Here is a 12,589-nt window from a genome sequence, read left to right on the forward strand (position 1 = left end):
TGTGTTTGACAGAAGTCTGGCATTTGGGCACATTATTTTCAAGCCTTTTGGGTTAGGAAAATGTGAATAATGAGTCTTGACAGGTAACATTTTCTGTTATATGGCCCAAAGTTACTTGCAAAGTATTTCAAATGTAATAACCTTAAGACATGCAACTAGAATATTTTCCTTAGAAACCCTTCTAGATGAATAATGTATATATAGATACTGGCTCATTTAAGACAAATAGTAATAGCAGCGAACTGGCATAATATTTCTACTCTTGCACTATTTAGATGCAAATAAATGACAGCAAGTTCTGTACTAAACTGAGACTGAAGTCAGTTGTAAAGGCATCAACAGTTACAAGTACTAACCCTATTGCAATTCTAACTACAATAAGGACAGCATTTTCTCAAAACCTTGACTGAAAAACACAGACTGTGCTCACCTTTGAAGGGTTAATAATCCATAAGTGTCATGTATGTTGAGAAGATCTATGGGTACATATAAAATCACATACCCTGAGTGTGTTGGCTAAAAGGACTAATGCAGAAGAAAAATAAAACTGCCCTGTTAAAGACTCACTTGTGACTAGTCAGGGGAGTTCTGCTGCAAGAGACTGTCAGAAGAGTAAAATACATGTGAATAGAGACCTAAAAGAAATAGGTTTCTTTCTACTGTCCACTGCTGCAGACTGAAAATGTGAAGATGAGTCCCTTAACCAGGGAATGTCTCAAGTTTAAAAAGCCTACATTTGCACTCCCCAGATGAGGACAGGTATATGGAGGAGTGGATTTCTGACACTAGATGATGTCAATCCACCCACTAGCCCCATTCCTGATGAATTAGATCTGATACAGGGATAATCTGAGCTATAATGGCCTGATGAGGAGGATCCATTGAGAATTAAGTGACTCTGAAAGTCTTCTATGGAGGTGAGCATATGTTAAATAAAGGATGCATGCTTGACACATCAACTGATCTAGCATCCTTGAAGATTCCCAGTGGCTGGGTTCAACTTCTCCACCTATCAGAATTCAACCTTTTTCAAATGCACAGGGACAGATGTTTGCCAATGATGACATGCTATAATGCTGTGAGTCAACTACATAAACAAGCACATCTCACACACTCATCAATTCACCCCTTAATTGTGACCAAACACTTTACATGAAAATCTGTCACCTGACTTGCAATAAGTGACACAGTATTATATACTTAAAACCAACAAAAATGGTGATAGCACTGAATCACTCCAAAAAAACACATTCAAGAAAAAACAAAAGCAGTCAGTTAAATCCACAATACGTTTTTACAACAAAGACATTTATTCTAACATAACTGAGTGCTATCATTTCCCAAAATATTCTTCATCGTCGGAGTTACAGAGTGAACTCAAATTAGGAAAAACAAGAGCAGTAAAAATGCTAAAAACATTTAAAACCACAGTCACCCTAGGCAGTGTATGTTTACCTATGGTAAAGGTCTCATTTTTCTTCCACGTGCACTCCCCAACCTACTGACCATCAAGCCTCCCCCTACTGGAGTCGAGTCCATCTGTTTCTTAGTTGCAAGAAGCCCCTAAATTGAGAGCCATTTGGAGGGGCTACCATACAGGAAGGCAGACCCTGTGCTCATTTGGACCCACAGCAGCACACTGAGTATGAGGGGATTAATAGTAGATGGTGTAACATGCCCCATGGTAATGAGCACCTTCAGCACCACAAGGGCCAATTATGCCCTTCTGCCTTCTGTCTGTATATGACTGCTCCGCCACATGCACTAACAACAGCTGCCATTGTCTTGGACTGTCCCATCTCATGTCCTCCGTGCACCAGATCCCTACATCCTGACATTTACTCAAGTCTCTGTCAGCACAGCAATGGTGACAGCTGCCCAGGAGAATCATCAATCCCCCCATGCCTATCCACCCTGCTTGCACTATCCAAGTTACTGTGCTTCTAATCGAACTTGCATCACCTCAGCCCCTCTACGCCACAGCAGCAAGTTAGAGATCTCAGTTTCAACAAGCATTTTATAATAATACTATATTTAATGCCAGGACTTACACAACAGCTAAAGATTTTGCCAACTCATCTTTTCCTTATCAAATAAAGCCTCCCTTAGGGTACTCTGCTACATGACTCAAAACCCAAAAAGTGAATTTCTTGAAATTTTTGCATATCGCATTATGCCTAAATAGGGCATTAGTGGCAGCCTTATTCATGTTGGCAACAACATGTTTATACATTTGCTGCAAGAAATGTCTAGTGTTTATCCACATAAAAATGTCTCACAGCCTGTAGACAAAGCTAGACACAACACCCTCGTAGAAATGCAGAGGAACAGCCTTGTGTTCCATCTAAATCTTTTCATGGGAGCAAAAAGTTCAAATGGACCTTCAAGGATAAGGAATGAACCTAAAATCTTACACTGTCAAAATGTGCATGTACCCACACATTGAAATATTGGTCACCAAATGGTTCTGCTTTAAGATTAGGAGGCCGTTCATTAACAAAACTGGGGGCTATGACCACAACAGAAGTAGTCTTTATTTTCTAAAATGATCTTCCAGTTGTCAATAAAAAAATCCCTTAATATTGTAAACACCTCTAGAATATGATACTACATAGACAGCCACTTAGCTCCTTTTCTTTAATTATTACCACCCTCATAATTACCAGCTATTACATTACTACTTCTAATTGGAGGGAACTTTGCATCCCTAATGGATTTTACCTGGTTCTACAAACAGATAACACAAGTTATATAGACCTTTTCTTCTCCAGCTGAACAGAGAAAACCTTATCATCAGTACCAAACTCTGAAAGATAAATTGCCTGCCACTTGATAAGAATGATCTTATGAATTTGAAAACACTGAATGATCTAAAATAAAAATAACCCACTTCAGCGCAGACTGATAGGCTTTGAGACCACAGCTGTTTAACTTGTATATACTATCTTTATGACAGCAAAACTGTGGAAAAAGGTCAAACTAGTACCACGCATCTAAAAACTCTACCAGTACTAGTCTTTCAGTTAGGCTCTCCTAATTTCTTTCTCTTTGCCTATACTCTGATATCAATTCTTAACAGGGAAGATAATCTCTATCCTCCAGTTCAAATTATTGGCTTCTTCTCATTCTATTACCTTTTCCTCTCTAATTATTTGCTCCCAAACCCTTAGTTCCTTTGCCAGTTTTCTCCAGTAAATTTCAGCCTCCTCTTACCTATTCTCTGTACCCCTAATTGCAGTCATCCATATTGGCAGAATCTCATTTCTCCTTCCATGTGTTGGATTATTTCTTAGAATACTTTCTGCAACTTTATGAATATAATATTCTCCTCAAGGATCTGCAGCCAAACTTCCAGTCTCTCCTTGAATATTGAGCTTCAGCCTGTTTCATCATCATCCCTTTCCACACTGAATTATAGCTTTTTGCTTGTTCTATGTAAAGCAGTTTTACCTGTGTAGCTCTGAAATCCCCTTTCAAATTAGGTAATCCCAAACCACATTTGCTCTATTGGAAGGGTCAACTTATACCCATTGACTCTTGCCCTCTTCCCCTCCCAGATAAAATCCTTCAACTCTTTCTTAATTGCTATCCACAACTTCTCTGGGTAATACAAATATTCCTGACCTGTGTATAAAACTAAAAACATTTTCACTGCTTGCATCTTGCTATCCATGTCCATAAAACAGAGCTTCCAATTTCTCAGTTTTTGTATTATCATTTGTTTAGTCTCTTCTTTAACATCTTTAGCTACCATAACAGATTCTTTTTAATCCATACTCTTAAGTACTTCATTTTACCATGTCCCCATAAATATCGTTATTGCTGAACCAGTTCATGTGTGGGTACATAATTTACAGTTATTGCCTTTGTTTTATTTTCATTACTGTTGTATCCTGAAAAGACTTGAAACTGCCAGAATATTCCACAACACTGAAATGTCCTTTTCTGGTTTTATCAGTTATAAAATAATATCATCTGCAAATAAAGCCAACTTTTCTTGACTATCACACTAACTGCTTCTTTGAATGTGTGAACCCCTTATTTTTTGCCAACGGTTCTAAATATACTACAAACAAAAAAAGGGAAAGGGAACACTCCTGCCTGGTTCCTCTGGTCAAACAGAATTTATCCCAACAGGCTCCCCCCACTTAAATTTTTGCCTCTAATCCCTCATATATCCTCCAAATCAACCTTATAATTTTATCAGGAGAATGCACATGTTTTTACTGCCATACTCAAAATCCCAGCTTACTATGCTGAATGCTTTCTCTGAATCAAGACCCAACAACAACAGTAGTATTTTCTTACATTCTGCTTCCCTCTGGATCATCATTGTTCTATTACTATTGCCAAATATTTGTCTCCCCTCCACAAAAATCACATCAATCCATATCTTTCAATTTTGGCATCACTTTTGCCATTTTTTAGTTGTGATAGACAAACACATTACAATCACGGTTTAGAATCAAAATGGGCCCATGTGAAGCTGGATCTGATGGGTCTTTGCCATCTTTAGGTATTACAGCCACAGCTGCTTTGTTGCAGGATTTTGGTGCTTCTCCTCCTTTTAAAATACTGTTAAGCAAAACCTTCCAGATCTTTATCAGTTTCTTTTCTCCTAGCTTCCAAACTTCCACAGGAATACTATCTATTCCTGGGGACTTCCCTGTAGATTGGTTATACGTCACCATTTTTATCTTACCTCCTCCTATCATGTTAGTAATTGAGCCTTATCTACTGCCAGCCTTGATATACTTAATTGTTCCATAAACATTTCCACTTGTACTTCTTCATTTCCATATTTCGCTGCTTTATACAGATTTTCATAAAATTATCAGACTATTTCTAATACCTCTACAGGATGTCTGTTTTTTCCTTGTTAAAGGCTCCATAAGCTTGGCAACAACCCTCTACACCTTCTGTTGCCTGAGCCTTTGGGGTAAAAGTGTTTATGCTCTGCAGTTATGATAAAACAGTTGCTTATCAGCAATCTTTCTAAACTCATACATATTATCGAGGTAGTCACTTATTTCCAGTTTAGCACTCTGCAACTGCACCTCTTCTTGTTCTGTGAGATTCCCATTATTCTATAATGCTTTAACTTTTGTCAGTCCCTCTAAATAATTATTGCAACTTCTTAACCACATCTTTTTTTTTTAATTTTATTTCAACTATATTTGTGACTCCACCATCATTTTATATAGCTGTAAACTATGTGCCCACACACAAACTGGTTCAGCAATACCCATATTTAGGGGAACATGATAGACTGAAGTAGTTAGGAGTATGGGTTAAAAAGCTGTTTGTTATGGCAGCTAAGAATCTCAGAACATGTGGGAATGGAGTAAACAAAAGATAATACAAAACTGGGAAAATGGAAGCTCTGTTTTATGGATAGTAATATACAAGTAGTGAAAATATTTTAATCTCTTTAGTTTTGTCCACAGGTCAGGCATGCTTTTATTAACCAGAGGAGAATTTGTGGATAGTAGTTAATAAAGAGTTGAATTATTTTAACTGGGAGGGGAAGAGAGCAAGAGTCAAGTGCTACAAATTGATCCTTCCAATAGAACAAGGTGGTTTGAGATTACCTGATCTGAAGAAGTATTTCACATCTGCACAGTTAAGACTCCCTTACACAGCATAAGTAGAAAGCAAATTCATAATTCAAAGTGGAAAAGAATGATGATGAAACAGAGGGAATCTCAAGAAATAAGGAGGGACTGGGATTTGGGATGTAGATCCTTAAGGAGAACAATAACCTCACAGTATATTGTATTCATGAAGTAACAGAAAGTAATCTAAGAAGTAAGCCATCACAGAAATGGAGAAAGGAGATTCTGCCGACAGGAGTGATGTAATTAGGGGTACAGAGAATAGGCAAGAAGGGGCTGGAATTTACTGGAGAAACCTGGGAAAGAAACCAAAGTACTGAAGGCAAATAATCACAGAAAGGAAGGTAATAAAATGGGAAGAGGTCAAGAATACATTTGGACTGCAGGCTAGGGATTGCCTTCCCTGTCAAGGATTGATAACAGAGTATAGGCACAGAATGGGAACAGGGAGATCCCTCAGCACTGGTAGAGGTTTTTAGTATACTCTAGAACAGAAGTTGCTGTTAAAAAGGGATAATTAGTAGGACACACAAAATTGTGCATCATAACTATAAGAATCGATCAGAGGAAGTTAGAAAGGATTGGGAGGACCGACTGGATATGCAGGTCACTAACTGACACTGGGAGGATATATGTATGACTCCCATATACACAAGAAGGTCTAGAAGATTTTGGATCTTTGCTTGGAATTCTTTACATAGGCATTTTTATACCCCAAGCAGACTCCAAAAAAATTCCTCAGGTAGACTGCAAATGCTGGAGGTATGATGGGGAAGAATGAGGTAGCTGGGAACATATTTTCTGGGAGTGTAATGAGGTGGCAGACTTTAAAAAGTTCCTTCAGAATACTCTAAGAAATACAGCCTGAGCAAATTGTTGTAACTAAGGAAATTATTTTTCTCAGCTTTGATACAGAACTGGAATTGCCTAGACAAAGTAAGGCCTTGCTGAGTTTACTTCTGGTGGCTGCCAAAAAAGCAATTACTAGAAAATGAAAATCAAAGTCTAAACCAGCCATACTAGAAGTTGTGATTACAGTAATAGAGAGAAAAGAACTGGAAGTGGGATTTTTGAAAAAGAGTAGGAGCAAATTAAATAGAAAAAATGGGAATTGTGGGAAACAATATATACAGAATAATGTTCTGCTGGAGGAATAAGGTTAAAGGAAAGGCAGGAACTGAATGAGCTATGCAATGTTAGCTAGACTGTATAGATTTTACATGTGATGTATAATGTTTGCAACTGAAAATATGTCAGTATGGTTTGTTTTCATTTATATAAATGTATGTTTGCCTATGTCGTACATGGTAATTCAATAATGTTTCTTGTTTAAAAAAATCAGTCTTTTCACTAGAGATACTGAAAGGAGAAAACTCCATTTGAAAATGCTTCAGATCTAGCTATTTAATAGACTTGGAAAACCCAAAGCTGCCCGTTTCAGTCAGAGCATCTTTGCTAGACTCTCCTTCAGAGGTGAGTTCAGCAATACCTTTTTAGCATGGACGTGAGCATCTTTATTCTCATCTTAAAATGTTCTTTCATAGGATTCATCATTCCCATAAAGTACATTATCGCTCAACCTGAGCGATGGAGGCCATCCAATGAATCAGTACTGTAAACTGTGGTAAAGGGGATCTGGTTCATGTAGGCCAAATCCTCTGTTTCTAACTCATTGTTACATAACCTTTCCAGTGTTGCATTATTCTTTCTTTACATCTGTAGTCAATGAAGTAATAGGTAAAGAAAATGGTTAAATATTATTTTGGAAGCCTTCCCAGACAAATTGATCAGAAGATGAAGTAGGCATATGTGTGACTCTGTCTGAGGACTGGTCACTTGGGGCTTAGGCAAAGGCAGGGGGATGGGCAGATGTCCCTTGTCCCAGCACCACTAATTTCCTATGTCTAAGAATGCTCACTCATTAAGAAGTGTCTCTTTTTTTAAAGGCTTTACACTGTTACAAGTAGTTATAGCATTATCCTCTCCAAGACAAAAGAAACATTGCAAATTAAAATCCTCTAGGATAAAACATCTCCACATCTTCCATAGGCTCACTTGTTGGCTGTTTCTTTTTCAGTGCCATCATTAACAATTTTAACTAAATACAGTTGAAAAGAATAATGTGACATCAAGAAGAGGTATCCTGTCCAAAGGGGCTTATCACTCAAAAGTGTGGCCTGCAAGTGACAGACAGTATCGAATGAGATAGGTGACTATGGATTCCTGAAAAACTGCTGAGGACGCTGTGAGCTACTCTCATTTTACTACTCAGTTTCAGAATATCTCTTGTATGCCAGGTAACTTTCAATGCCTAGACTGTGTACTTCCGAATGCACCAGAAGTCTGGACAGAAGACTATTATCTGGCATACTAGACCAACATAAAGTCCTGTATATTATTAATTAACTGCCTGTTAAAAAGACTGGTAGAAGGAAACCACCAACCAAGCTGCCTCTTGCCTGAAGCAGTGATTGAGACAGGTGTATCCACGGGTCAGAATCTTGGGATCACTAAACTCAAGAGGATCCACTGTAGAAAAAACATATGGTATCTCACATACAGCACCATTAAGATGGAGGCTGCCATTACACTAACAGGATAGGACAAAAAAGAGTATGCAGACAACAATACTGCCATTACATAAAAGTAGAAATCTGAATCCCCCTAACTAAAAAGAAAAAAATGTTCACTTTATTAGCAGACTTATGGACATGGAGGGAAATTCTAGAATTAGGCAGAAATTAGAGTGTTGGGTTATCATTCTATGGGATAACATTTTCTGTATAAGTAAACTAAGCCACTATAACTGGTAGGAAATTGACATTTCAGAGCTTGAGATTTTCAGAGATGCTTGTGTCTTACTCCAGTAAAAGGATTTTATCACAACATTGTTTGGCTTATAGGAACCTTTGGATACTGATGATACATTGGTTGAGAAATATATTTAATTGCTAACAACTCCTGACATATTATGCATTTTAGCCTTGTTTTAAATAGCTGCTTTTGTTCCAATGATTAATGATTGTTTAATGTTGTTATAGTGGTGTAACATCCTTCGATTTTACAAAATGCTGATTAAGTTTATTCTGTGGGGAAAAATATGTGAACTGTCAATAAAATGAGTTGTGTTCTCTCGACAAGAAAAAATACCTCAGAAGTTTTGGTATCTTTGAATATCCTTAAAAGTCAACAGTTACACAGGAGTCAGGTGGGACTTTGCAGTGATTTCTGAAAAAGTGAAAAATGTGGAGTTCAGACTCCCTTGGCCAAATAATACTATATCTGCTGTGGGCCACAAGCAGCTAGTCATTCAAACAGGAGTCACTACTAGACATATATGGGCTGCTGGAATGGGTTCCTATTACGCAATCGAGAATCCCTTTAGGCGAATACGAAGATGTCGAACCGTAATGGGTGAAGTATGTAAACCCCGAATGTTCAAAACCGTGAATTTCGAAATGTCGATTTGTTTTGGTTGGCCAGTCTGCGGTACAGCTCCGTAAGGTAAGTGTGCGATAGATAGGACTTTAGTGTTAGGATTTGGGTTAAGGTAAGTGCACAGATAGGTAATGTATGTAAGAGTTAGTGTAGTGTTAGGCGTACGTTTTTTTTTTAAGTGTATGTATGTGTATTATTTATTTTGTTTAGGTGTATGTCTGTAGGAGATGTGTGCGGTAGTTACGGACCTTACGGTTAGGGAGGGGTTAATGAGAATGCATAGATAGTTATGTTTGTGGGGTTTAGTGTAGTGTTGGAGGTAGGGTTTTGGTGCTTTAGTTTAGAAGCAGGGTTTGGTTAGTGTATGTATGTGGTTTATTTATTTTGTTTGGGAAGGTAGTATGTAGCGGGTGGTGGGGTTGGCCGACTATAATAGTTCGATTTTTTTTTTCGCGGTTTAGTGCGTTCAGGATTTTCGCTGTTCGCGGTATAGGGGTCGATGTTTCGGTATTCGAGCATAGGGTTTTTTGCTTTGGTAATATAGACCTGCTGGAACCTACATAAACTTTATGGATGCCATTAGAGTGGAAATGAGATTGAATAGAAAAGTACAGAAGTAGCAATAACCGTCTCCTGTTTGAAGATACTGGAATTTTCATGACTATTGCTTTTTTTTTTATTTTTGTTTTATGAGCAAGCAAGCATTCTGGAGATCTAAACAGCACATCTAGCCTCTTCTGGATCATCACTGAAGGATCATCACATGAAAGGACTTCTCTGGGATAAAATTATTGATTTTTCTCAAATCTAGTATGGGCCTTAAAATAACCCTACTAAAATAATGTGAAATATCATTGTAATTCTTGCTTGTCATGTGGGGACCTGCTGGAAAGTACTGTTCTTGAGAATCCTTCCTTAACTGGGTCTCTTGTTTGACAGAAATATCTGAGAAAGGTGAGGGGCTGGGAGGAGCCAGCTTTTGACTAGCACATTCTTTATCTATCCTTCAGCAGTGATGGCAAACTAGACAGGTGTGAAAGAAGCATCTCCCTCTGACCACCTCCCTCTAAGGGTGAGTGGAGTAATACTTTCAGCAGCCTCTGTGGAAATGCACAGAACCTTGGCCTGTGGGCCAGCATCCTTGCTAAGAAGCAGGGAAAAAACAGCTGCAGCCCAGATGGTCTCTGCTGACTCCAGTGCATCCTGGGGAAGTGTTGTGGAACCTTCTCACCTGCAACAATACGAGTTTGCCCTATCTTATCCATAACTTTAGAGCTTTGCCTTTCCTCAGTCTATATGACAAAAGTGCTTTAAAGGGCAGCTTTATGAAGGATACCTGAATGTCCCCAATAAACTGGATGAGGTGAAGTCAGAAGTTCAAGTGCACAACTGTAACGGATCCTGCCATCCAGACCCGACCACTGAGTACTATACAACTCAGCTTATCTGGTTAACAACCATCACCAATGACAGAAGCAGCTGAAGCCAGGGTCTTACATATGTTCATAAGGGCACTATCAGGTAACCTCTTCAGTAGAGTGCAACATCTCGTCTAAGATGGTGTAGTGGAAAAACGGCATATATGCCTGGTAGCTCAGCATCCTGACCGATAAGGTACAGTATGAGTATACTTTCTTGAGCTTATCCTGTGCCCTGGATTCACAGTTTTAGGGATGGATGGATTGTGACTTAGAAGTAGACCTTTTATTTAAAGCCAATCTGGAGACTTTGGCATCTAGTTTGGCTGTCTCTGTCAATATGGAACATGCCTCAGGGTGGAAAGAATACATGGTTCACCTTCCTGGGCACAGAAAATAAGCTAGTAAGAGGAAAGACAGGAAAGAACCAAGGAGAAGATGTCTGTGTTAACAGAGTATCATAATCAATGTACAGATATAGCAGGACAGGAAGATAGGATTAAGCTTTATTTTTTTTTTTTTTTTTTTTTTTAACAAAAATGCTTTGATATACAGTACTACAGTGGCAAAAATGGCTTAACTTATGAAGTTGCAACTACAGGCTGCTTTCCACAAAATAAACAAAATCAGTAGCTCACAGCATACATGCTAACATGGTAAGCAATTTATCAAAAAACAGGTAACATTAAGAAAACAGAAAGCGAAACATGTAAAAATATTGAAGAATCCACAATTATAATCTCTCAAACTGTTACCTTAACAAGGTGAGGAGCATCCTGTCTGTTCAGCTGATGATGTGGCAGTTGGTCCCGGTGCAATATCCAAGGATGTCGAAGTACCATAGCAGCTGTCAATCTCTGGTGAGGGTCAACATGCAGCATCTTTGATACCAGGTCCTGTTTTCAGTGAAAAATGTCAGTTTTTATAATTTACCATGGAGAATCATGTAGTGTATTCATTACAAACTGTACAACTTAACAAATTTTAACAGAAAGACATACTAAATTGGATTACCACTAACAAAGGCAATTTTCAATCTTTTGGGATATTCTTCATCAGTTTTTGTATTCATGCTTAGGCAATGAAAGCACTAGATGTCTTGCAACAGAATTCTGAAGGGCTACCTCCGGTACATGTATCATGAAAGCACAGCAGTACAAACAGAGACCCAGTATAACTTACCTTAGCCATAAAAAAATGCTTGCCACAGCATCACTGCTTTTTATGCAACAATTTGTCAAAGTTCTCTTGTTGGTTTGTAGGTCATCTAGAGTCCACTGAATTAAAAACCTTCCTAAAGCTAGTTTTACACTTTCACTCACACACACACTAAGAAATGTATTTACATTGTCACAATATTTGTTTTCTTCTTCGTTTTTTGCTCTGGCTTGCATGCAAATATACTACATGCTGACATCCACTCTAAGCTTCTCTATCAGGCAGTATGCAAGAGAATAAAACTTGTCCAAAACAGATAGGCAAGATGTCAAAGGATCTTCTAAATGCATATTAATCAGCACTTACAAAACGAAATAACAAGTTCCAAAGGACAAACCATGGCAGTGACCTTCTTTAAGCACTTTTGTTCTTTAATATTTTCACCACAGAACTTCCTCAGAATCTTTCTACAAAATGTTTCCATACCATTTAAATACTCTCCAGGCTTTGCGCAAAACAATACACACAACCAATCAGCTACCATTCAAAATGCATGCACCCAATGAAATACAATATTTAAATTAGTTTAAAAAAAATCTGAAAAAAGAAACATTTTCTAGTATTCAGGAAATTAAGGCATTAATTAGTAATACAAGCTATATTCTATTATTTATCGGCAGATAACATGAGACTTCAGCAAACACTTCCCTCTAACCCTTGGATTTTTGCTCAAATTCAACCGCAGTGCAGACTTAGCTCTGTATAAGGCAAGATATTTTACAGCAAAAAAAAGGAAAGCTCAGACCATTTCTTTCTATGCACATTTTCCATTCACTCTGTATATTGCCTTGGAGCTACAAACTCCCTCCTTCTCCTATGATGTACCTTTTAAATTCTACAAATACATGCGTTATAATAACCATCAAAAATAAAAAAAAATGAAATAAAGTAAAATAAAAA

At 37.9% G+C, this 12,589-nt stretch overlaps 1 protein-coding gene across 1 annotated transcript in view; it reads right to left on the reverse strand.

Moving 5' to 3' along the window:
* The window catches only part of RPS6KA3 (ribosomal protein S6 kinase A3), a 1,945,113-nt gene that overhangs the window by 79,088 nt on the left and 1,853,436 nt on the right, over positions 1-12,589 (reverse strand). The window contains exon 21 of the mRNA XM_044072275.1: positions 11,227-11,367. Coding sequence (XP_043928210.1) covers positions 11,227-11,367 — 141 coding nt within the window. The remainder of the gene's footprint in view (positions 1-11,226; positions 11,368-12,589) is intronic.

Source organism: Protopterus annectens, chromosome 5.part0 (genome assembly GCF_019279795.1).
Source record: "Protopterus annectens isolate FY-2018-M chromosome 5.part0, PAN1.0, whole genome shotgun sequence".
Lineage (NCBI taxonomy): Eukaryota > Metazoa > Chordata > Ceratodontiformes > Protopteridae > Protopterus > Protopterus annectens.